This window comes from Glycine soja, chromosome 18 (assembly GCF_004193775.1).
Source record: "Glycine soja cultivar W05 chromosome 18, ASM419377v2, whole genome shotgun sequence".
Lineage (NCBI taxonomy): Eukaryota > Viridiplantae > Streptophyta > Magnoliopsida > Fabales > Fabaceae > Glycine > Glycine soja.
Window position 1 is genome coordinate 9,887,950 of NC_041019.1, and position 27,892 is coordinate 9,915,841.

A 27,892-nucleotide genomic window follows, 5' to 3' on the forward strand; every position below is an offset into this window, starting at 1 on the left:
ATGAGGGACATCACACCACTTTTGGAGATGGAGCTTGGAAGGTAACAAAAGGCAATCTCATTGTGGCTCGTGGAAAGAAGCGAAGATCTCTTTACATGATTGCAGATGAGGATATGGTAGCAGTTACTGAGGCTGTCAATAATTCAACCATGTGGCATCAAAGACTTGGACATATGAGTGAAAAAGGAATGAAGCTTATGGCGGCAAAGGGTAAGCTATCAAGCCTCAAGCATGTTGATGTTGGTGCTTGTGAACATTGTATCCTTGGAAAGCAGAAAAAGGTCAGTTTCTCAAGGGCAGGGAAGACTCTGAAAGCTGAAAAGCTAGAATTGGTGCACACAGATGTTTGGGGGCCAGCCCCAGTGAAATCTGTTGGAAACTCACGCTATTATGTCACCTTTATCGACGACTCTACCAGAAAGGTATGGGTTTATTTTCTTAAAAATAAATCTGATGTGTTTTCTGTGTTTAAAAGGTGGAAAACAGAAGTTGAAAATCAGACAAGTCTAAAGGTTAAAAGTCTGAAATCTGACAATGGTGGGGAGTATGATAGTCAGGAGTTTAAAGACTTCTGTTCAGAACATGGGATCAGAATGATCAAGACAATACCAGGAACACCTGAGCAAAATGGTGTTGCAGAAAGGATGAATAGAACCTTGAATGAGAGAGCAAGGTGTATGCGGATCCAATCTGGCTTGCCTAAAGCATTCTGGGCAGAAGCAATAAACACAGCAGCATATCTCATCAATAGAGGACCATCAGTTCCTTTGAATTATCAGTTGCCTGAAGAAGTATGGTCTGGAAAGGAGGTAAAACTTTCACATTTGAGAATTTTTGGTTGTGTTTCATATATACTGACAGACTCTAATAGTAGAGATAAATTGGATCCGAAGGCGAGGAAGTGTTATTTTATTGGTTATGGATCTGACATGTATGGCTACAGGTTTTGGGATAACCAAACCAAGAAAGTTATCAGAAGCAGAAATGTTACTTTTAATGAGAACTTATTTTATAAGGACAAATTTTCTGCAGAATCTACATGTGCAGGTAAACTGTCAGAAATTTCTGAGAAAGCAACACTTGAAGAAATTTCAGAAAGTGATGTAGCCAACAGAAACCAGAGTACAGGCGTAGAGGTTGAGTCAGAACCAGAACCATCAACTCCTCCAAGAAAATCTAGCAGAATTTCAGTACCACCAGATAGGTATTCCCCTTCATTGCATTATTTGTTGTTAACTGATGCTGGTGAGCCAGAATGTTTCAGTGAGGCTGCACAGGGGAATGACACTATTGAGTGGGAGCTAGCGATGAAAGATGAGATGACATTCCTTCAGAAGAATAAGACGTGGTCTTTAACTAAATTGCCAGAAGGAAAGAAGGCGTTACAGAATAGGTGGGTCTATAGGCTAAAGGAAGAATCTGACGGTAGAAGAAGATACAAGGCGAGACTTGTGGTGAAAGGGTTTCAGCAGAAACAAGGAATTGATTTTACAGAGATCTTCTCTCCAGTTGTAAAGATGACTACCATCAGAGTTATTCTGAGCATAGTAGCTGCAGAGAATTTTCACTTGGAGCAGTTAGATGTTAAAACTGCATTCTTGCATGGGGATTTAGAGGAAGACATCTATATGACCCAACCAGAATGTTTTGAAGTGCCAGGCAAGGAGAATCTTGTATGCAAGCTTCACAAAAGCTTGTATGGCTTGAAACAAGCACCGAGGCAGTGGTACAAGAAGTTTAATGAGTTTATGAGCAACTCAGGATTCAAAAGATGTGACATGGACCATTGCTGCTATGTTAAAAAATATACTAATAGTTATGTTATCCTTGTTGTGTATGTTGATGACATGTTGATTGCAGGATCCAGTATGGCAGAAATTAACAGGTTGAAGTAGCAGTTGGCAGAAAACTTTGAAATGAAGGATCTTGGTCCAGCTAAACAAATCCTTGGTATGAGAATTCTTAGAAACAGATCAGAAGGAATTTTGAAGCTGTCTCAGGAGAAATATATACACAAGTTGCTTGACAGGTTTTACCTTGGAGATTCTAAGACCAGGAATACCCCTTTGGGATCTCATTTGAAGTTTTCAAAGAAGCAATATTTGTAGACAGATAAAGAAAAATGTTACATGTCAAGAGTACCATATGCATCAGCAGTTGGGAGTTTGATGTATGCTATGGTGTGTACCAGACCTGACATAGCACATGCAGTGGGAGTTGTCAGTAGGTTCCTATCAAATCCAGCAAAGGAGCATTGGAAAGGTGTAAAGTGGATACTCAGATATCTGAAGGGTACTTCAGAGATGTGTTTGTGCTTCAGAAAAGGCAATCTCACTTTACAGGGATTTTCAGATGCAGACTTGGGAGGAGATTTTGATACCAAGAAGAGCACCACATGCTACATTTTTACATTGGGAGGTACTGCTGTGAGTTGGAAGTCTAAACTTCAAGATAGAGTTGCTCTCTCAACCACGGAAGCCGAGTACATAACTATCTCAGAAGCAGCTAAGGAGATGATTTGGCTAAAGAATTTTCTCAATGAATTGGGGAAAGAACAAGATGATGCTCCAATGTTTAGTAACAGTCAAAGTGCTATAAGTCTTGCTAAGAATCCAGTCTTCCATTCTAGATGCAAGCATATTCAATTAAGATACCATTTTATCAGGGAGTTGATAAATGATGGAGACTTATCTTTATTGAAGATCTTAGGATCAGAGAATCCAGCAGATATGTTGACTAAAGCTGTTACAACTTACAAACTGAGGCTTTGCATTGCCTCAGTTGGCTTTCAAGGATAATTGAAGATGAAGGCGCTACACTAGGTAAAGAGTCGATGAACTCATTGCTTACAAGGAGCTGCTAGAGTTTGGAACTTAGACCCCAAGTGGGAGAATTGTTAGAGTTTGTGGTCTTAGTTCCTTTGTCCCACATCGCTTAGTCTGTAAAACTTGTGTGGTCTTAGTCCCACATCGCTTGGTTTGTAAAAACTTGTGTCTCATTAGTGTTATATATAGAGACACCTTGTAAGCCTTTATGTGCAAGTAATAAAAAGTTCTCCTAGTGTAGCCGTGGACGTAGGCACATACATTGTGTGCTGAACCACGTTAAACTGTGTGTCTTTTTCTTTCTTCCCTTCTTTTTCTTCTTTTATTGCTCTATACTAACAGCTGCCGCCGCACCATAAACTACGGCCACACTGTAACCTAACTACATCGGTGATTCATCACTAATTCATTTCCTTAGGAACCAAAATTAACACAAATAACAGAAAGAAGATAAGATAACACAAACTGCAGTAACGTTTTTTTTCTTGGAAAAACCAAATATGAATATATAATAGAGAAAATATGGAAGGAAAAAGACTAACTACAAGCTGTAATTAGACCAGTCCCTCCACAGTACATGAAATATCCTCGTCACACTGATTGCTTCGCGAAGACTCTTTTTTTCTTGATCTGTTTTTTTCCCGCTACTTGCAGATTAGTTTGGGTTTAGATCTCAAAACTCAGTGTTGTGCTCGCCTTCACATTTGACGGGAACCATTTTACGGTGACCCTTGCGGTGGTTTTTGGACCCACGCAAGAGCTTTGGTTGCGCAGCGGCAAGTGTCTGGAAGATGGAGAAAGAAAGGGGTAAATCCGGAAAAGTGTAGAAGGGAAAGAGAGAAAAAAAGTTAAAAAAGGGCAAAAAATCTTAACCAATGGTTTAAAACACGAATAAATCTAAGGGACCATATTACTTTCCCAGGGTGGAAGACCTATTTAGCCTGCGTCGTATAAAAGATGACATTTTGAACTTGTGACTGAAATGATAATTATCAAGTTAAATCATATTTAAATGGTCAAGCTTAAAAAACAAATAAATGCGAACTCAGACTGCACCTGATTTGTCTTTTCTCGTAAGTACATCTATTAGATTTAACAAGGGTGAATACAATACTAGCTAACTTTATTTCTTGGTGCAATTACATCATTGGGCCATTGGATACAACTTTATTAAAATACTTTATACACAAAACTCACTTTAAGTTAGTCTCTTTATTAAATTACATTGAACATGTAGTAGAAATGGTTTTATTGGAGAGTTGACATCCAAACATGGTCCATGATAAAGTGAAACGGCATTACAAAAAGCTGCAAACCTTTCTCATAATTTCTTTCAGATTTAATTGAATCAAAATCTTAAACAGAGAATATGGGGAATTAGAGTCCTTTTCAGTGGGTTTGCTAGACTGATTGTAAGGATTTGAGCATCATCATCCAACAGGATACAAACCAAAAATCCAATTTGGTAGGATATGTCCCTCCTGTATTATTCGCCTGAGTTTGTTGGAAGAGTCATATATACTATTAGAATGGTTCTCAAAGTGCTGCTATGCACTCAATTTCAATCTTGGCATCCATTGGCAAGGAAGCTACTTGATACGTTGACCGTGCCGGGGCTGGTGAAGGGAAGTCTGAAACAATATGAACCATGATTAAACGATCGTTGACACCAATATCAGAAGTTAAAAAGTAAAAAATAGGAAAATGGATTAAGTGTAACACTAAATATATTCAAAGATCTTGTCACTCAAACAAGAGTTAAAGAGTGGATTTTCTTGCATTAATAAAGTTTTGTTTTTTTGGATAAAACTTGCATCAATCAAGTTTTTTAATATGTTCTGCTCTAAGAAAACAAAGCCATCAGAAGCTAACATATGAATCTTCAATTACAGAATATAAAAGCTAGCCAGCTACTGTACAAGCATGCTAACAGGCTTTCTTCTTCAAAATGGAGCAAGGATTAATTTTTACAGCCGAATATAATTTATTATCAGAGGTGAAATTCATGGGTAAGTAGCAGTGTAGACTGTAGCAAATTTAGCAGTTTGTCAGCATAAGGATTTAATAATGGTCTGCAATATTAAACAGATGGGTAATTACTTTATCGAAAGAGATAACAAAATAAAGTGCAAAAGCTTAGAATGGTGATACACCGGCATAGTTTATTGCTAGATTTAAACAAGAATCTGAACTATTGTGAAGGAAATATCAAAATCACTGTCAAGTTACTCACATTTAGCATAGATCTCATTAACTTTCTTGAAGTCCTTCAAGTCAGCCAACCTGGAGGAAATAAACAGTATATAGTCATCTTGCCAGCACTCAATACAATTAAAATTAATGAAGAAAATAGAATTCATACAAAATAGTTGTCTTAACAACTGATGAATAGCTGGCACCCCCAGATTTTAGGATCTCTCCCATATTTTTTAGAACCTGCATTGTGTAATTATTTGACAAATGTCAGTGACAAAATCAGCAAAGTGCACTTTTACAGCAATGCAACCTTAAGACAAGATTACTAGCATATGTTATGGTAACAGTGATAGGAATTTAAATGCATCCAACAGATAATGATTAATGACATTCAAAGAATGTATGCAAGTTGAAAAAATTGCTTATATATTGGTTTTCCACTTATGCAGAAAGACACATGAAAATTAGGCGATATACTTAGCTTCAAAGTTGTTAAAATAATAGGTTCTTATGACACTTGTCAATTTTAGGAGGCTCACAATGTTAGTTATTGTTTCAACAATGTGCTACACATCTCTTTGTCAGCAAAATATACTAATAGTGACTTCCAACAATGAAATTATTGGAAATTTCCGAAGTATGCTGCTATTAATAACAGCCAAGTTTTCTTCAAAAGAGAAATATGTTTTCCTAAACTGATCACCATGTCATGTTAGTTTCCCTAGAATATCTTAATCAATTCAAAATTCTTTTCAAAATAGAAACAGTTAACTTAGCTTCATACACAGTCTTAGTGATCATTCTAAATCATTCATGACTTCCAAATCAGTATAGAGGGAAGATTTCCCACTTAAAGATTGTGAATACTTAATACCATAAAAATTACTCAACAGTTAGGAGTCAGTAAAGTCATCCAACTAATCCATAACTGATATGTCAAACCCAAGTTCTAACAAATGAACAATTAAACCGCATTATCTGAAAGTGAAGAGAAAAGTGACAAAGCACAAATACTAAGAAAATTCCCTGGTATTACAAAATGAGCCTGTAAGTTCAGAGTTTTCTTCTTGTACCTGCTCTGTCTGATCTTCAACATTATCAGAGATGAACTTCCCTGTCTGCATTAGAGAGCTAACCATATATTATCAGGAAGCCAGCACAATTGCACACATATACAGAAGAGTGAACTTCAGATGAATGATATCAAACCTCCGGAATAAGGCCAAGAACACCTGACACAAACAGAAGGTTGTTGGCTTTGATTGCTTGAGAATACGGCCCCAATGCCGCTGGGGCTTTTTCAGTCTGAACAGCTTCCTTTAACCCTGCAATCAATGAAAAATCAATTGGCAGCATAAGATTTGGATAAAGATAAAAATAGCAATGCAAATTGCAAAGGTGTTTCATGAAAACAATATAGTCTTTCTCCCTATGCATCTCTCTGCCAAAATGCAAAAGGCATCTCAACTAGGCCCAATACATATACTGTAGTTCAAACAAGCAGTTACTATACTAGTTTGCCAACAGAGAACATGAAAGTCTATCAAAGGGTAAATACACTTCAATGCAGTTAACTAGTTAAGCAATGAAGTACCCACACTAAAAGATCCAATCACAGATTACTATGTATAGTAAGTTTGATAACTTTTACAATAACTACCATACTACAAGTAATATAAAATGATGGTTTTTGATTGGTCTGACACTGAACAGTATAAATTGCGTTATACTGAAACATTTTGTTCTTTCAGGGCATTGGAAAATAAAGAAATAGTGAATTTTATCGAGATAATTATGTATTTACAATATTCTGTTTCGTCTCATCCTATTTCATCATATCCTGGATGTGATATGGTTTCCAAGGATGAACTTGACAGTTCCAATAAGATTTCCATTGGCGTGCATCTAACAAGAACCTACGAATTCGCCATGGCTAAAGTGAGTCAGTGACTCGTGTCCATTTTTTAAATAGAAATTCTGTCTTGCGATTTAACATTTTATTATATGCTAATTTTTAGATTTACTTTACACATTGTATCATAGTCATGAAGTTCTTGTCAAAAGTCAAAATTATAACCGAAGGGGTCAACTTGTTAGCAAGTTCACAACAATTTAAGGAACCAAATTGCAATTTCACATACACTAAAAACTTTGGGGAACAAACAAAGCAATGCATGGATTCAACTACCATCTTCTCGCACTAAATTGAATATTTTACTCACACAGAAATTAAAAAAAAAAAAAAAAAAAAACTCTTTTCTGCAATTAAAATTTACAAGAAAAAAAAAAACCCGCATGAGAAAATGATCGGAACTTACGGGTATCAGTAGAGAGGCTCATGCAAGCGAATGGCATAGAGCGCTTAGACGAAGTCGAGCGCAAGAATGCAGCGCCGGCCACCGAGGCTCCGCCTATTCCGGCGGCCCATGATGCCCGCCGGCGAAGAACGCCGCTGTTCATCGCCGGAATGTGGAAAGTCCTAGCAGCACAAAACCATGCCATCTCTCTCTCTCTCCCTCTCTCAGACACACTGTCAGTGACTCACTGTCTGTGACATTATAAAAAATTGAGACAAACAATGTGTTTTGCTCTTAACGTTGGTAAGATTACGGTTTTACGAAACTACCCTTGCCTGATGTAGAATCTCCTATTGGCGGACTTGTTATTCTCACACCCTTTTTCTCTATTCTTGCACCTCAAGTTTTTTCTTTTTATAATTTTTTTAAAAAATATTTGCCTTTGTAAGTTCCTTGTAAGTTGTATGTTAAGGCAGAGAGTGTAAGTTCCTTGTAAATTGATACTTGATAACAGACTTAAGTATGATTTTAATCCATAAAAGTTAATGCTTTTTCACTTTTTTGTCACTCTGAATTTATTTTTCTAATTTTAGTTCATTTAAGTTGACACCTTTTTAATTTTGGTCCTTGTAAGTTTTTTTTTTTTTTTTTAGTTTTTTGTAAGTTTGTATTTTACCAATTTTAGTCCCTTTGAGATTTTAATTTTTTTTATTTATAGTCCCTTAAGTTTGTGCTTATAATGAACAAAAATAAAAAAAGTATAAATTTACAAGGACTAAAAATAAATAAAATATGTTATGAAATCAAAATTTTAAAAGCATAAATTTATAGGGATTAAAATGAATAAAAAATTACAAAGACCAAAATTAAAAAAAATACAAACATAGAAGGACCAAAAATATATTTAATCCCTTAATAATGATAACCATTGTTTTGAGTAATGCAATACATAATGAAAATAAATTTTTATTATGTGGTAAGTTTTGGAAGGTTATCATTTTTCAATACACAACAAAAACATATTTTATGTGTTATTTTTTTAAAAAAAAAATATAACAAAAACAAGTTTCTATTATATTATTTTACAAAAAAGAACGAAAATATTTTTTATTATAAAACGAACAATAGTAATGAATTTCTTGTTGTGTTAATTTTTTTATAAAAAATAAAAACAAATACGGTGATGACATGGATGGGATAGACACATAGTGGAAACAGCCCTCTACACGACTTTGTTATTTTCACACCTGTTTTCTTTAAGTTCACAACAATACATTTTTGTATTTCTTTTGAAAAAAAAATGCTCTTAATGAAAGCACTTTTTCATTGGAAATTCAACATAATACATGGTAAGAAAATTCAAGAATGACTTTTTACTGTTAATGATTATTTAAAATTTGTTTGATTAAAATTTATCATATCTTATAAAAATAAATGTAATAATTTCAAGAGTAGAGACAGACAAAACCTACCATAATAACATTTAGACAAACATACTTCTAATAAATTCAATACATACATAAGTAAGTGCACATGCAATACAAAGCTTTCCTTACTTCTATTTTCTATCCGTGATACCAAATCATGAAAGTTGTCTAGGATTACATGTGACCCATAAGAAGTGCCTCCAAGACTCCAATGAATACACAATATTGTCAGGAAATTAAGCTATGAATAAGCACACAATATTGACCACACTTTGTGCAACAATTGTTAAACCCTAATTCCATCTGGGTTCTAAAAAAATATATTAATAAAAAAGAAGAAAATTTTAAAAATTGAAAAAATATAATAAGAAAAAAAGAGAAAAAGAAAGAATAGTACAAAAGAAAAAGAAATAAAAAAATGAGAAAACATAAAAAAAAAAAAGTCTTTGACCTATTAGGCTCTTAAGGAGAAGAAGAATAATGGATAGAGAGAGGAAAGGAGTCTGCACTAATCACACAAAGGGGCACAAATCCCAAGAAAAAAATAGACCAATCCAATAATGTTATTTGACAAGTTTTATCAAAGAAGAGAGAGCGATCTCCAAGTAATTCCCTCATTATCTCTCATGTTCTTCCCTCTTTTTCCCTTTCCTCTCTTCTTCTTCTCCTACGTTCTTCTTCTATTTTTATTTTTTTTAAGTTCGTAGCTTCGTCGTTTGTCTCGGTGGTGAGATCTATGGTCGTCAATGAGATCTGTACAAGTTGATATCGTCATTTTTTCTTGGTGCTTTATTTTGTTTCATGATTTTTTTCGCATTCCATCATCCTTTTCTTCTTTCTCTTCCTTCTTTTTCCATTTTCCGATGAAGCCTCGTGCGGTGCTGCCATGGTTTAATTTTTATGTTTTAAATAAGTCAACATACTCATACAAAATAATTCGATATAACATGAAATAATACAAAATGCAAAATAGAAGAGATGAAATATTATAAATAAGTGGACGTACTCGTACAAAATAAGTTTACATAACATGAAATAACATAAATACAAAATGGTAAAGATGAAATATTAAAACAAGTGAACATGAGATACAAAATAAAATTCAAAACATCACTGGTAGGTCTTCCTCCTCCCCCGAAATGGTACATCTCACAGCGTGTAGGTATAATAAGCGTTGGTGCCCTTAGTAATTATCATCAAATCAAGCATGGCCTAAAAATCCCGAGTCATCCTGGCAAACAAGTAAACAACATCATTTATTTCTTTATACACAAATAACACAATTAATGTCTCTCTGAATCTCTTATTAGAGTCTTCTTAAGAACTCCTAAGTCATTTATGACCACCTAATTGCATATGTGGTAACCTACTGTACCTACATTAGTAAAAAGGAATGAAAGTTCAATAACACTTAAAGTTTAATAAAAATAATAAGAACTTTAAAAGGAATAATTAATTTCTTTATACACAACAATGAAAACTTATTTTCCTTTTGGTATCAAACCCATAAATGCAACTAAAACATGTTTTTGTTGTGTATTGATACACAATGGAAGCTAGTTCCAATTGGATCTACCAGTACAAAAAAAGGAGTAATTTGCCCTTTTTTCAAGAAAAAAAAAAGTGAGAATGGGGTGTGAAAATTACATGGGCCATGATTTGCAAAGATGAATATTCTAATAAATTTTTGGGCTCAATTCAGACAATTGTGCCAATCCCGTCCATTAAAAAAGCAAAGAAATACAAATCGAATATTAATTTGCTTTCTCCTTTCGGTTTAAACCTTGGAGGCGAAGACATTCTTAATTGACGTTCCTACCCTTGGCTTGGTTGGGTTTCGGAAGAGGAACGTGTGGGGCTTTATGTCATTTGACGCAAACGCGCGAGCAATAACTAGGCAAAAACACCAAAAAGGGTCATTTTTACATTTTATTTACCAAATAGGGGCTGTTTTGCAATTATTTACCTAGGGGGTCTGTTTTTTTATTACAAAGCGCCCCCCAGGAAGGCGCTTTCATGGAGCACGCGACACGTGGCACAGCGCGGCGCACGAGGCAGCAACAGGGTAGCGCCCTTGACGCGGGCGCGTCTGGTAGCGCCCTGTCGCTGGGCGCGACTGGTAGTGCCCAGCGTGTGGGCGCGACTGGTAGTGCCCCTGACGCGGGCACGACCTAGGCGCCTATGTATTTTTTAAATATATTTTAATAAATCAAGCTGATTAACGATTGAATAATTTAAAAAAATATTTGTCATTTAATTAAGTTTTCTAATTTACGACGAAACTCAATTAAATTGTCATTTAATTAAGTTTTCTATGGTATAATATGAATTTTATAACTTTATAAAATATGAAATTTTCAGGTTATGATTTTTTGTTTCTTCAAAAAAAAAAAGTTATGATCTTTTGGAACTTTATAGCATATAACAGATGACTCATTGAATTGATAAGTAAAACATTGATTCAATACGTTGGTTGAGTTTAAACGTCTCTTAACATTAAAAAAAAAAAAAAGAAATTAGATTTAGACCCACTAAAAAAACATATTTCCTCCCAGACTCAACGAAACTGGGAAGGGGGGTGTGTATTTTTTTTTTAATTTAAATGTTTAATTTTGTTAAAATACAATTTTTGTTCCTCTATTCTCTTATATTTGTACTTTTAGTCCCATTATTTTTTAATGGAGATATTTTATTTTTTACTTTTAAAAAATCAACAATTTTAATTTTTGTGATCAATTTTAAATGTTGACATAAGTATTCTATAAACCTTAAGTGATAACTATTTATTTATTATGTACATGTCAAATATTTTTTTAAATTATTTAATCGTTAATCAGCTTAATTTATTAAAATATATTTAAAAAATACATAGGCGTCTGGGTCGTGCCCGCGTCAGGGGCACTACCAGTCGCGCCCAGTGGCAGGGCGCTACCAGGCGCGCCCGCGTCAGGGGCGCTATCCTGCTGCTGCCTCGTGCGTCGCGCTGTGTCACGTGTCGCGTGCTCCATGAAAGCGCCTGTCTGGGGGCGCTTTGTAATAAAAAAACAGACCCCCCAGGTAAATAATTACAAAACAGCCCCTATTTGATAAATAAAATGTAAAAGTGACCCTTTTGGATGTTTTTGCCCAATAATTAACGAATAGAAGAGGATGTAGCTTTATATTGGAGAATATCAACGAAACATCGGCAAATTTACTGTAGAGGGGTACTTTTAAAAACTAATTACGAAAGAGGGTCTGTTTTTAAACTTTTCTGTTTTTAAACTTTTTACGAGGAGGGTCTGTTCCTCCATGGATGCCGCCAGAGGAACTGGCGACATAGGTGTCCCGCCATTGCAGATGGCGAGAAGCATGCTGAGCTGGAGGGTGCCGCCAGTGACACAAGCGAGATACACCATGCTGGAATGCCGCCAATGCAAATGGCGTTATGTAGTGAATTATTATAATATATATTACAAACATTTGCTTATTACGCTGCTTTTTCACTTTCAGACGGTTGACTCACTCAAACACTTTTTATAAATATTCCTATAATATATATAAACAATTTTCCTAGATACATTATAAATAATTATAAATAAATTAAAAAAATTATAATAGTTTTTACAAATTAAAAAAAATTATTAACAAATAATTATTAACAAAAATGATTAACGTAATAGTTTTCAACAAAAATTATTAACACAAATATATTTTATAAATAATTTTCTATATAAATTAATAATTTTTTATATAAATAATTTTCTATATAAATTAACAGATATAAATAATTTTCTATATAAATTAATAATTTTCTATATTAATTATTAATTTGTATAGAAAATTATTTATAAATTATTAACAAATATTTAATTATATAAATTATTTATATAGAAAATTATTAATTTGTTTAATTATATAAATTATTGTTAATAATTTTTTTTAATTTGTGAAAACTATTATGTATGGATGCCGCCAGACGAATTGGCGACTCGCCAATACAAATGGCGTTATTTGTTAATTATATATATATATATATATAAACAATTGTTTTTTCACAAATGCAGTGCCGCCAATACAAATGGCGTTATGCGCTATTTGTTAATTATATATGTAAAAAACTGCTGCTTTTACACTTTCAAACTAATAATTTTCACAAATAATTATTAACAAAAATTATTAACGTAATAGTTTTCAAAAAAATTATTAACACAAATATATTTTATAAATAATTTTTTATATAAATAATTTATATAATTAAATATTTGTTAATAATTTATAAATAATTTTCTATACAAATTAATAATTAATATAGAAAATTATTAATTTATATAGAAAATTATTTATATCTGTTAATTTATATAGAAAATTATTTATATAGAAAATTATTAATTTATATAGAAAATTATTTATAAAATATATTTGTGTTAATAATTTTTGTTGAAAACTATTACGTTAATCATTTTTGTTAATAATTATTTGTTAATAATTTTTTTTAATTTGTGAAAACTATTATAATTTTTTTAATTTATTTATAATTATTTATAATGTATCTAGGAAAATTTTTTATATATATTATAGGAATTTTATATAAATTATTTATAAATATTTATAGAAAGTGAAAAGCAACGTAATAAGCAAATGTTTGTAATATATATTATAATAATTAACTGCATAACGCCATTTGCATTGGCGGCATTTCAGCATGGTGTATCTCGCTTGTGCCACTGGCGGCACCCTCCAGCTCAGCATGCTTCTCGCCATCTGCAATGGCGGGACACCTATGTTGCCAGTTCCTCTGGCGACATCCATGGAGGAACAGACCCTCCTCGGAAAAAGTTTAAAAACAGACCCTCTTTTATAATTAGTTTTTAAAAGTACCTCTCTACAGTAAATTTGCCCGAAACATCATCTTGGGTCACTTTGTACCAAACCACAAAGCGCAAATTGTTTTCTTTTGCTGTCACTGTTGCCGAATCCCTCACTTTCTCACTCCTCAGCACCATTCAATCTCTTTCCTCTACTGGGTACGTGTGTTTCCTCTTCTTTTCTCTATTTTGCCATTCCCCTTTTTTATGTGATTCCAATTTTTCTTCTTTCCCTTTTGCCTTCAATCTGAAAAAAAAAGGAAAAGGGATTTTGGGATTGTGGGTTTTTCTAATTTATTCATTGCATTTTTTTTTGTTGAGATTGATTGGAATAATTTGTTGAAGGGTTGATGATGGATTCTCTGGCTTTTAGTACTCCCTCAGTTGTATTATAATTGTCGTCCTAGATTATTTTAGACGAAAGTTTTTTCTTTTTACACGACGATTATTATGGGAGTGGGACAGAGACAGAGGGTGTATTTCTTTGCCTCGGGTGTTTCATTCTAGAATTTTCTGCCAACCCTATCTATTAACAATTCTAGTTCTGATATATGTATATATATATTTTTTATTTCAATTATTTTGGTGTTTCTGTTGCAGTTTACATTCAATTTATTATTAGCTTGCAAGTAGAATATTTGTTAGACAAGCTATCTGTACGGGATATTTACATTCAATAATAGTAAAATATTACTATTATTTTTTTGGTCCCTGAAATTGGCACCACTAGTTGATTTGGTCATTGACATTAGAAAAAAAAAGAAAATTTAGTCCTTGAATTTAGCGACTATCTGACAAGTTAGTTCCTGACATTGCAAATATATATATATATATATATATATATATATATATATATATATATATATATATATATATTTGGCAAGTATAAACCAATTTGGTCACTAACCGAATCAGAAACAAAATGAGTCCTTTTCGTTGACCTACTGAGTCTTTATAATTAAACCGTGCATAGATGATATTTGTGGTCATATACAAAAGGCTCCTCTTCCTGTCTGTTTGATTATGTCTTGTGATTGTTAATACATGTACATATACATAATCATGTGCCTACTAATTCACCCATGCACGTATAAAGAAGTATCATTTCTTTATTTATTTTGAATTGTCTATTTTCCTCGAGGTTTAGATTGATTTCACAACAACTACTAGCAGCTATATGTACTTCTGCAGCTTAATCTTCATTCACAGTGTATAATTTGTAGTATGTAATATTTATAATATGAATCTTTTTGGTTAAACAACTGACTCCTTATTATTAAACAACAAATAGATTATAGATGACCTTTGTGTTCGTATTTGAAAGGGTTCTCTTCTTATATGTCTGATTATGTCCTGTGACTACTAATACATACATCTATTAGCAAATGCTATACACTACAAACTTTTCGCATATGAATTTCAATCAAAATGAAACTAACCAATCAGGAGTCAGGACCCATACTTTTGACTTAATATTTAGAGAGAAAACACAGCAACACAAGACCAATCACATTTAATTTCATGGGTGATAAGGTATGAATTTGTGTTTGTACTGTGGAGCATTTTCATACATATACGCATGTACATACTAATTCGCACAATTACACATGCATGTAGGAGTATATATTGAATCATTTATCTATTTATTTAAAGTTGTCAAGTGTCCTCGAGGTTTAGATTGATTTTACAATAACTATTTATTGCTTTATGTAATTTTGCAGCTTAGAGTCTCCATTTTCGTTTGACTGGTTATGGATTTTAAATGCCTGGTCTTTATCCTATCTTGCAATCATTAGTGAGTAAGTGATTAATCAGTCATTTTAGTCTCTACACATTGTCGACTTTCTTTTGTCTGAAAATTAATTTTTAGATTTTAAATTTGATTCAATGTCAATGCGAAAAACTTTTCATTTCCAGCCTTGCAGTAATTTAAGTTTCTTTCTCTCTTTCACTTGCAGTAAAAACTTTTTAAATATATTTCTGATAGGCCTGTGACAATGTGTATACTAGAATGGGCTAATAAAAGGGAGTGGGTTAAAAGGTGATGATGGGCAGCACGTGTGAAGAAAGAGTCAAGAGAGGAGAAAATAGGGAAATAACTAACACAGAGAACATGCCATGGGAGGAGTTTGTTGGTAAAAGAGAGGGAAAACAATAGCAACAAGGACAGCTGTCACATGCTGAGTGGGGGAGGTAATTCGGGGAGAAAGGGAAACGGGGGCGCCAGGAAATGATTGAGTAAGGAAAGGGATTGGGGTATTCTGTTCTCTGCTGTATATCCATTGCTATTGTTGGAAAGTTGATAAGGATCTTTATAATTAACGTATAGATTTATTTTATAGGCATATCATATCATGTTTATAGGAATAAAATCTCCTATATTTATTTGAAATTATTTCATTCAGCCTATATAAATTGCTCTGTGTTGTGTAGTTGAGACACACTGTTTCAGCATTGTATGCTTCTGCTTCTTTCAACAGTCATTTTCCAGTTGTTTCTTGTGAGCTCTTCTGTGTTATCCCTATCTTGTATATCATGTATTGTTGCACTTATCAATTTTATCGTATGGTTCAATGGTAGACTGGATTAAAACTACACTCTTATTTTTAAACTTTTGGTTATGTGTTTAAGTTGTCAATCTGTTTTCCTGGCATCTTAAGTTGGTATTCCTCCCCTCCCCTCCTTTTATCAAGGATACTTTTTAATTAATTTATTACTACTAGAAAAGTGTGCTTATTTTACTCAAACTCCTTGCAGCAATAAGCATCAGCACTCTGCCACATCCAGTTCCCTTCTGCGTGTTCCTTTCTTCTACTCTCTCCAGTCCGGCCAAAGCGAAGCTCCTTCCATCATTTTCAGTTTTTTCTGTCAAGTGCTGTTGCTTCTGCTCCCAAACTTATCCAAATATTGCTTGTAACAAGTCGCCCATGAACTTGTTGAGCAGAATCGTTGGGTTGGGTAGCCCAAGGGCTGCACAAAACATGAATTCAACCACTGCTCAGGGACCAGATGATGAGATACCAGCACCAGGTCAACAGTTTGCCCAGTTTGGTGCTGGCTGCTTTTGGAGTGTTGAGCTGGCCTTCCAGAGGGCAGCAGGGGTGACCAAGACAGAAGTTGGTTATAGCCAGGGGCAGTTGCCTAATCCAAGCTATGAGGATGTGTGTATGGGAACCACACACCACTCGGAGGTTGTCCGGGTCGAGTATGATCCCAATGAATGTAGCTATGAGAGTTTGCTTGATGTGTTCTGGGCTAGACATGATCCTACCACACTGAATCGGCAGGTAAATATGAAGTTTTCTTTTTAATTATTTTATAAACTTTTCATGCTTAGTTGAATTGGTCTGATTTCTTATTAATACCATCTCATTGTTTCAAGTGTGATGTCTAGACTTTTCTGATCTGAATTACAAGTTTGGGCTTATGGTTATAATGTAAACTTTCTTTGGAATTGTTCAACCATTTTTTACATAAAAGAGTTAATCATTTTACAAGACTTTCTTTTTGCTTCATGATTAATTTGTATAAGGTGATGCTAATTCTTTCTGTTGCCTAATAGATGCATTTATGTTTGAACATCCTATGATGCCTTGTTTTGTGAATTCTGTTCCAATACTCTGATGTATTGTGCTAAATCAAATTGATGGGGAATCTCTTGATATTTGTTTCCTTCATTACTAAGTTTTAACCTTTTTTCCCCGTTTGCCATGCCAATTGAGGGAGTGTTTGTGTGCTTCTACTCTGAAGTATGTGATCATGTCATTCTTTCCACTTCTACATACCATTGAACCATACATCTGTGACTTCACAGTTCACAAGTTATTACAAGAGTGCTCAATCTGTTACATTTTGGTAGTTTATTGCAAATACTATTTTTTGCTTGTGTTTAGGACTTTAGGTTGTGGTAAAGAACTTGTTGCTAAACTAGATCTTACTCATAATAGATATACTTCACAAACAAGTATGGCATGGCCCTGCCTTTTTCAATTTTTTATTCCAATGTGATTCTGCCTTGAAAAGAAACAGTAGCTTTTAATTGTTTAGTTGTTGGGCAATTTACATATCCTTATGTTGAACTTGGAATATGTCATGGACCTCTGGTAACCATTGAACAGGATGTGTAGAAAAACCAGTTTGATATGGAATGATCTATTTATTTTAAGACAAACCTTAGTTATAATTCCTTAGGTGCTTTTGGTGCTATTCTCCAATTAGAATTGGAGTTTCACCTCAGTAACCTATGTTGACTTTTAATGCAAACCTTTAATGCAAATTACCAATACAACTCTAATTCTAATTGGAGAATAACAACAAAAACATCAAAGGAATTGCATCCAAGTTTTGTTGTCCTTTTATTACATTTTTGTGTTGTCTTTTGCCTTTTTTTGTTCAAAGTTCAACCCATTGCTTTCTTCAATTCTCTTGTTTCGGCACACCATTTTTCTCATTCTCTTCAATGCATGCATCTATGAACTTTGAATATATAATGACAACCTATGATCTGCTATGCGGATACAACTGTAATTGCCTTTGCATCATGCGGCTTAAGCACTATGTAACAGTTTGATCTTCCTGTGTGATAGGGTAATGATGTAGGAACACAATACAGGTCTGGAATATACTATTACACACCTGAACAAGAGAAGGCAGCCATAGAGTCTCTGGAACAACAACAGAAGAAGCTGAACAGGAAGATTGTTACTGAGATCCTTCCTGCCAAGAAGTTCTACAGGGCAGAAGAATACCATCAACAGTACCTTGAGAAAGGAGGGAGATTTGGTTCCAAGCAATCTGCTTCTAAGGGATGCAATGATCCAATTCGATGCTATGGTTAGATTAATATGTCTAGATGTTGAAAGCAGGGAGTTTTCTTGATAAGTATTTGTTAATATATCAATAAAGTAATTCAAAACCTACCTACTCTCTGTATTGTATTTATAGGGTGAAGATCACTATAGAATTAGAATCAATTTTAGAGTTATATAGTATTTTATATGTATAGTTCTCTAATAAGCTGGTTTTATAATAACTTTAATTAGTGGCACTTCTTGAGTTAAAATATCGTTATTTTGTTGGGTTTTTCATCCATGAGTTATGTTTGGTGAATGGTTGCTTAAAATTAAATTAGTAAACTATAATGATTTAATAAATTGAACTTGAGACTAATATGAATAGAATTTAAGTGGGGTTAGTTATATATAACTAATCATGCATTTTAGGCAGGATTTTTTTTAATTTCTTCCAATACCTAATAGATTTTATGTTTATTTTCCAAGATAATTTATGTAGTAGCTCTAAGTAAAGAATTTTTAAGTCTCAAAAACGTTTTTTATTCCTATAGTATGATACATAAGTAATTTTTGTCCATGCTGTTTAAATTGCTTGAATCAAACCTTCATTCATTTCAAATGAATGAGTCTAGGTTTTTCTTAGAGTGATGAAATCTAGTTCAATCATTGTCCAATTATTAACATTTGAGATGACTGATTCTATTTTGTAATAGTTCAATCATTGTGCAATTATTAACATTTGAGTTGGCATATTATATTCTGTAAGACTAAAATGAAATGGTATGTCACAAAATGGATCGTCATTTCATTATCATGGTACAAAATGTCATTCACACTAACACATTTTGTGTTAATATTTAAACAAAATATTAACAATTGAATTTATACTTTTAATGAACTACAATGCCAATTGATGCTATTACGTCACAAAATGTCATCCACACCATCTTAAACGTTAAAAATTGGATGAAACATTAATAATTGGGCCAAACTTTCTTAATCTGACAAGTATAGGAACTCAAGTAGTTGAAACTAAGGGACAAAATAACTTGTTTGTCAAATTATAGTGAGAGAAAAAAAAATTGTCAATTTTTTATCATTTATTTTTTTAAAAAAAAGGAATGACAAATACACCTTCAATATTACCTGAAAGAGTGCTAATAACATGTTGGACTTGTTAAGAAAGGCTTATCAAAGAAATATTATGCAAGTCTAAATTGTAAATAATTTTATCCTGTCACAACTATTTAATTAGTCAAAGAAAATTGAACTTCATCCATAAAAATATTAATATTAAATTAACAATTGAAAAATATTCATTATTCATCTTTTATTTCTTCACCTATTTTTTTTCTAGACGAAGAATCTCTCTTTTTCATTACATCACTTATCACATTTATTATTTTCTCTCATACTTTTTCTCTTTTCTTATCACATTTATTATTTTCTCTCGTACTTTTTCTCTTTTCTTTCTGCGTCTTTACTTTCCACCGCAATCCACCTCAAAATGAGGTAGACGAATATCCTTAGTCTCTACAATTTCAGCTTGATCATTTTTTCGTCTACTCAAAACCAAGGTGTCTAAGAATGATATCTTTATCACTTGTACTAAATTGCTATGTAAAAGGGACAGTGCACCCGAAAATACACGCGAAGACTTCGGATTTGGATCTGCTTAAGTGCAATTTCATGCCTCTCAGTAAATCGAAACTGTTTGATGAAGGTCACATAGTTCATATTTTTATTTGGATTTGTGTTCAATAGCTTTTTTGGGTTTCCTTGTTTCTTGCATTCAGTTGCTAGTGCTACCATGGACACTGTACAAATTACTTTTGAAATCTGAATTGATGTCTTCGTTGAATAATAAAGTAATCTTCTGTTTGTTATTTATATACAACCTATATCAATCATTAATTTTCCCATGCATCAATAATCAATAATTAAAATACTTTTCCTTCTATAGTAATTGCTCATCCTGGCCAATTGGTTTAATTCTTTTTAATAGTATTCTTTTACATGAATTTTATTCAGAAAATGTGCATATCAAATCAAAAGTTTGAAATCTGTCATTAATTAATTTACTTCACAGGTCACATTATAATTTTAAGAAACTTTAAAAAAAATACACAAAATAAATGATAAAGTCATATATATAGAAAAACATAAAAAAAGAAAAAAGAACCAACACTTGATGATTGTTTTTTTTGGTAGGCACTTAATGATTGTTATGGGCACCAATATGGTTTCTATTTTCAAGATGCATGTATCTTCCCTCCAACTATAGTACAGTACAATAATAAAACTTTCTCAGTGAGTTTTAGAATCTTTATGGGACACCATTCATTTTCGTTGGATTCATATAATGAGTCTACGGTTCCGGAAGGAACTTAGATTTTGTAAGAAGTCTGAAAATCCCTTACCATCACTGAAACAAGTTTGTGATTGAATATGACAGAGTTCTGTTTTATATTGTGAGTGTATAGTTTTTTTTTTCTCTTTTTAATAATATAATGCATAATTATCATAATTGGTAGGAAGATTATATTAAGAAGGTTTAGAAATTCTTGACCACAATCTCATAAAGAAATTACAATAAATCAAAATTTGTGCATAGCTAATTGTACAAAACTAAATTTGTTAGTGAAGCTAGGCCATTCTCTAACTTTTAATTACATGGTATATAATAATTTATTTCATTGCGAATAAATGCATGCTAATTAATTAACAGTTTGTTTAGGGATCTAATGAGTTAGTTACATGGTATATAGTAATTTATTTCATTGCGAATATATGCATGCTAATTAATTAAAAGTTTCTTTAGGGATCTAATGAGTTTGTGAGGAATGTTTTTTTATTTTTATTTTCATAGAATATATTCTTGAAAAAAAGTGAAATTTTTTAAGTGTAATTAAATCTCATATTGATGATTAATCTCATAACTAATTAAAAAACTAAAATTTATCTAAATACCTCAAGATTTTACCGTGGAGATAAAACTTTAATTACAATGATTAAAAAAAATAATTTCACTAGGGAAGTAAATGCACAAAATAATAAATCAGAATGATACATATTCAGCATACTACCTTTCATGTTACTGTTATCTAGTCTGTTATAATTAATGTTTGATTACAGACATGCAGTCCCCACCGAAGGATGTATGTATGGGTTATTGTCATTTCCAAACTGTAATGCAAAAATGCCGTGACCAATGACATTGAAATCCTTCATCCAATTTCTTTTCAAATAATATAATTGATGGAAATTAAAATTAGAGATGGGAAAGGCAACAAGTGGCTGCAATAAGGGGAAAAAGACATTTGAACAAAGTGCAGTTGCCATTAAACAAAAATGGCAAATGCTTAACCTTACTTTATTTGAGGACTATTAAATAAAGTTTGTTGTAGAATTAAAACAAAGGTGACCAACATGTGATCACACTATTTTAGCGTTGCTTTCATAATCCAATGCACCGCTCAACTGCAAGATATATTACTATATATGCATTAATTAATTCTAGGCAAATCAAATTGAGATAGTATTTTTGTTTATTAATGAGATTTTAGTCTTTTGGTACAATTAATGAGTGATTTTACGAGATTAGTGAAGAAAATAATTTTTTTAAATCAAAATAAAAATATGTTGAAAAAGGTAAAATAGAATTTTGCCCCTCACTTTAATTTGAGAAATGCTAATAACACTTTTTTACATTCTCCTTTAAAGACTTTCTTTATGATTTATTAGAATTTATTGAAAATCATCGATTTTGGTAAGTTTTGCTTCTTATTTGATATGGAGCAAGAGAAAAAAATCATTAACTAAGAAGTAAAATCTACCAAAAATGATGATTTTCAATAAATTCTAACTAATCTTATAGAAGATCTTAAAAATAAAGTATTTGATAGAGTGTCGTTAGCATTTCTCTTCTAATTTTTAGTTTAAGTTTGGTATCTTAGGTCTTCAGGGTGGTTGGAATTTCTAGTTTTCGATTTTCAAATACAATTTTCAAAACAAAACGTGTTCGTAAAAGATGGAATTGAATTGGTTTTTCACTCAATTTTGAAACAGTTTTACATTCATTATCAAAATCAAGAAAAAATGTTTTGTGAATTTGATTTTAAGTTTTAAAAAACACATTCTAATCACATCATCATACCATCACCACCACCATCATCGCCCCTACCATTGCAGTCGTTATCGCCTCCACTGCTATCATTCCGCCATTGTCACCACCATCACCACCCCGCCATTTTCGCCTCCACCACCATTCTACCACTATCATCATCACCACTACACCTCGCTTTTGTCGCCTCTACCACCACCATTGTCGTTGTCATTGCCACTACCGCCATTTCACCCCACCCCACCACACCGTCGTCGCACCACCATTCTACTGCTATTATCGCCACCACTACTATTATTATGTTGCATCCATTGTCGTTGTCACTATTCCACCTTACCACCATCCATAATTTTAAAAATCAAACTAGTGATTGACTTGGTCAAGACATTAGGTCACTGGGGTCAATAGTTGAACTAGTAGATCACTAATTGATTCACATGACTCTATCTTTATTAGAAAAATAAATAAATTTTTATACTTAACCTTAATTGACCAACATGACCTAGTGTGTTTCCTCCTTTGGGGGTAACCCAACCTGGGTTAGTGGGTCATAGGTTTAATTGCAAACCCAATTGGATCGTATCGAGTCGCACCATGTTCAATGTATAGTCAATCCGATAGGTAACTCCACTCGTCCAGACCTTTAGGTTGCGGTCAAACCGGTCCAACTAGCCAGATTAGTTCGAATTTTAAAACACTATCATCACTATTCCACTGATGCTACCAACACCATTCCACCACCACCACCACCTTCATCATTACCACTATTCCACCCACCACTGTTGTCAATGTTACCACCACCATTCCACCAACACCACTACTATTGTCACCAGGGTTACTGTTGTCACTCTCATGTCACTGCTATTATTTCATAGTAGAGTAATATAAGATAAAACGGTTAACTCATTTTATTTATCTTCAATTTGTAATATCTTTTTAAAAATTAAAAACAAAAAATAGACTAAAACTCAAAACTAATTTGATTTTAAAAAAAAATTAAAATTAAAAACGAGAAACCACCTGGAACGAAACCTTAAGTTTTAGAAAAATTATTTTAGTCGATTAAAGTGTCTTTTGTTAGATTACATTGGTCTTATAGTAAGTTTTTCTCACAATTTGCCATGTGTAGCTAACTTTAACAAATTAGTATGATAAATTACAAAACGATTAACTTGATTTAATAAAGATACTTAGAGTTTGAGGGACTAAAGTAAAAGTTTTAAAATTTAGAGGATCAAACTGAAGTTAAAAATTAAAATGAAGCATAATAATAATAATAATAATAATAATAATAATAATAATAATAATAATAATAATAATAATAATAAAAGGTTAAATTATATATTTAGTATTTTATCTTCTTTTTTACATTTAATTTAGTCTTTTATCTTTTAAAAGAAATTAAATTTAATATTTTATGTTTTAAATTTCTGTCAATTTAATCCTTTTGTCAATGTAATAATTTTAACATAATAACAGTTAAAAATTCTCACAAAATAATACATACCGGCAGCCACAAAACAAAACTTATGAACTTGGATGTGATTTTATAAGCATAATTAATATAGTATGATTTTTAACTATTATTATAATATTTGAAAATTAAAAACTCAGTTACAAAGAATTACTCTATTTTCATGCTTAGATTTTTCTCATTTTGTTCCAAATTAGATATAGCAAACAAAAGTTTTATTTCATAGAAATTGATACAGTGATATAAAATTATGTTGCATTCACATGTTATGAAATAATTTATTTAATAGGAAAATTTATATTTAAATTTTTCGTGTGTAAAATTTTTTTAGACAAGTGAAAGTCACATGCTATAAGCAAAATTAGTCATTCATCTAATTGAGGGACACTCGTTGTCTAAAAAAAAGACAGCAACCAAAAACTTGTCATTTTGTTTGAAAAAAAAGAAAAGCATGGTCTTCATCTTTGTTTGCAGTGAATGAGAAATTGATAATCAGTACTGCATTTGCACCTAAGAATTTTCAGGGAATCCAATACATTAGGCTCTTTAATTAGAATTTATAGGAAAAAAAGGTACAATGCTCCATAGGGTATACACTGAAAAAGAATGACCACACAAACTTAGGAACCGTGATGATGGTGGCCCACATACAAGTGTGGACCAAGTAGAACCTCGTAGATTCTGTGGATTTCATCAAAACTTATTTGTCTAATAAATCTAATCTGGGTCATCAATTAATAGCATGGAACGTATTAAATCATTGATTTAATTAACTTACTTATTAAATTAAGATATTAAAAAATGAAGTTAGGATTAGTAGCCGTTAGTTTTTCATAGTTTAAACACCACCTAGATCTAACTAGCAAAAATATCACACCTATCTATATGAATAAAAAAGTGCTATGTCAAATCTAATAAAATATCACCCAAACGAAAAGCTGAATATGCTTCATGATAACAAAAAGATAAATTTTAAAAAAATGGTTCCACATGGCATGTTTTGAGGATGGCCACGTGGAAGTTCCCTCGGATGCCTTGACAGTCGCATACTAAATTATGAAGGGAAGGAACAAACAGATAAGATCTGTGTTTTTTCTACGGCCAGCCAGACTGCATTTGCATATCAACACATTACAGTGCACCTTTTCTTGACGGCATTTGCAAAGAAATAATCACTACAAGTTAGTATTTTCTAAATCATAGGTATATTTTATTAGAGATAATTTTGTTTGAGGGTGATAGGTTATTGTAAATAATTAATTTTTTTTAAATATTTATCACAATTGTATATTCGAGATTTAAATATAAGATTTTTAATTACATTAAAATAATTTCATTGATTCATATATTTATAACTTGCATGTGCATATAGAGATGTAATTTTTTGAGTTTAACTTGTGTATAAGATAATTAATGAGAATATAAATTAGTATGACTTTCAAATAAGTTATCACAGCAATCAAAATTATTATTATTATTATATTATTATTATTATTGATAGTGTAAATTTTTTTTATTAACTAGATATACGATATTTTCTTTATATATATAGTCACACATATCAGTCAATTCTCTTTAAATTGAAAAAATTATTCGAGGATAAATTTTACTTTTAAATATTTAATATAATTGTATATTTATGATTCAAGTTTAAAATTATTAGTCAAATTAACAGTGTGTTAGTATAACTATCAGAATTAAGTATGACTCCCAAATTATGATAAAAACTTGAAAAAGTGAAAATAATTATTTATTGTTTTAAATTTTAAGGTAAAATTGAAATTGGTATTTCAATTTTCAAATTGATCTTGATCCCTTCTTTTGATCATTTTAATTTTGTTAAAGTATGATTTAACTAGTTTTGTTTTTTTTTTTTTTTCCTTTGAAAAACAGACAAAATGACAAACATAGTGATGGTGTTTTTATTGAAAGAACGTGGAAACGCTGGGGATGCTTGACACCAATTGACAAGGTACTTTGTAAGTACTTCTTAGAGCATTTACCAAGAAGTTAAAAAAAATTATTTTCACGTATTACATGTGATTTTAATTTTGAGTTATTTAAAATTAGGAAAAATTATTTATATAAATAATTGTTTCTCATAAATTGTTTAACTTTATATTATATATAAGAGAGAAAAATAAAATATTTATGAACTAAGTAATTTATTAATAAAAATAATTATGGGAGAAACAGAGAGAAATACATATATCTTAGAATACAAAGAGAGATACATATATTTAGAATATTAATTTAAATCTAACTCAATTTAAAAAATTAGCTCATAAAATAAAGGTTATTTCTCTTTATATTTTATCTTAATACTATCTCTCATCTTTGCCGGACTTGAATTTTTTTTTTCAATATTATCTTTTTTGATATGCATATAACACGCTCAATGAGTTTATGCTTGACAAGGTCGCTTTTCTTAAGTACTCTAATTTTTTTTATGAGTAAGATAAGGATAGTAAGGGTGATAATAAAGAAAATTCGCCAAATGACTTTGGTTGTCAATACATAATACAAACATATTTTAGGAAAAAAATGATTTGAACAAATTATTGTTTAGGTTATTGGTATATATATTTTTAGTAGCATCCATAAAAAATGGGTTTTATTAAAAAGGTAATTTATAGAGATTTATTTTACAAAGTTATTAAAATTAAAGGAAGAAAAATGTTTAAATGGGAGACGTGACAGAGGTTACAAGAAAAACGTCATTGCATATGTCTTCGATGATCAAGTTCAAGGAGAGACATCTATTTGTAATTTTTTATGAAGGGTTGAGAGGAGACAATTTTAATAGAAACAAGAAACAAATTGCAATGAAGCCTCATGTTAATAACAATGCACGCAATAAGTCAATGGAAATGTTAAGTGCAACTGCAATTGTAGTTTTATACCACTCAATAAGAGTACAAGACATCAGTGTGAATACAATTGACACTTGACAGTGACAATGGACGATGATAGCGGGTGTACATATAGTTTTTTACCACTGAGCAATTTTGGTCACTCAAAACAACTATTTTTTATAGTTAAGTTGAATTTATCCACTTTACTAGTTATTTACGCATAATATTATTTCCTGTGTCTTTTAATAAATTAATAGAATAATATTACTATTTTAGAGTTCAATTTTTTTTATGTTCTATCGCTATAGAAATTCTTTTACATTATTAACTAATTAAAAATATTTTTATTATAATTTCTAAAATAATTATTATAAAAATTAATAAATTTATTATGATATGTAATTAAATGATAATATAAAATATCTACATTTTAATTAAATTCATTTTAACATGATTATGTCAATGTAGGTTGATATTAGTGATTAAAAATTCGGTATAAACTCCCATTTTTCTCACGAGTGTCTCTACTCTAATCCTATTAATGATACTTTTCTTACTAGATCGACAACTTTCATCATAGATATTCTCTCAAGTACAGGGGCTAGTTAAAGTAGTTGTGATTGATAGAACTGCTTACAATTTGAACCTATGTATTTTTGCTGGGAGTCCGAAGAGAAATTATTTGGCAATACAAAATCATCCGGTCAACATAATATATATTAAAATTTATGAGAAAAATTTAATAATATTTAATTATGTGTCAGATAAAGATTAATAGAAATTATCATAATTTTTATCACTTAATAATTTCACCTGCAATATTAGGTGTTTCTCTAAACTATCATTATACCGTATCCATATTTGACTAGGTCGAATATTTAAAAATATCCTTGACAAAAATCTTTATAGGATATTGAATATTTGGAGCATTCAGGTATTTTGCATGATTGAATATTCCAACATTTCCTACCCCAAAATGCACGAGTTTAACTCACTTCTCTATAGTGGTGTTAGGGTATTCAGCCATGCCAAATAATGAGCACTTTCTACCCTTG

General features: G+C 31.7%; 2 protein-coding genes across 7 annotated transcripts; one reads left to right on the plus strand and one right to left on the minus strand.

Moving 5' to 3' along the window:
- Window positions 1–4,018: 4,018 nt before the first annotated feature.
- Window positions 4,019–7,582, minus strand: LOC114395401 (reactive Intermediate Deaminase A, chloroplastic-like). Its single transcript, XM_028357175.1, has 6 exons — window positions 7,340–7,582; window positions 6,231–6,346; window positions 6,095–6,139; window positions 5,188–5,261; window positions 5,059–5,108; window positions 4,019–4,456 (listed from the first exon to the last, which is right to left on the minus strand). Exons 1-6 carry the CDS (start codon window positions 7,521–7,523, stop codon window positions 4,362–4,364), a joined length of 564 nt encoding a protein of 187 aa, XP_028212976.1. The 5' UTR covers window positions 7,524–7,582; the 3' UTR covers window positions 4,019–4,361.
- Window positions 7,583–13,620: 6,038 nt separating this feature from the next.
- Window positions 13,621–18,639, plus strand: LOC114397672 (peptide methionine sulfoxide reductase-like). 6 transcript variants are annotated; one of them, XM_028359834.1, is made up of 4 exons: window positions 13,621–13,751; window positions 15,314–15,391; window positions 16,350–16,879; window positions 18,179–18,639. In XM_028359834.1, the coding sequence occupies exons 2-4, from the start codon at window positions 15,355–15,357 to the stop codon at window positions 18,428–18,430; spliced, it is 819 nt and encodes a 272-aa protein (XP_028215635.1). In that variant the 5' UTR covers window positions 13,621–13,751; window positions 15,314–15,354; the 3' UTR covers window positions 18,431–18,639. The 6 variants fall into 6 exon arrangements, with proteins under 6 accessions (XP_028215635.1, XP_028215641.1, XP_028215636.1 ...); XM_028359835.1 differs by lacking the exon at window positions 13,621–13,751 and adding an exon at window positions 14,503–15,125; XM_028359838.1 differs by lacking the exon at window positions 13,621–13,751 and adding an exon at window positions 15,603–15,785 and having other exon boundaries at window positions 15,330–15,391.
- Window positions 18,640–27,892: the final 9,253 nt, after the last annotated feature.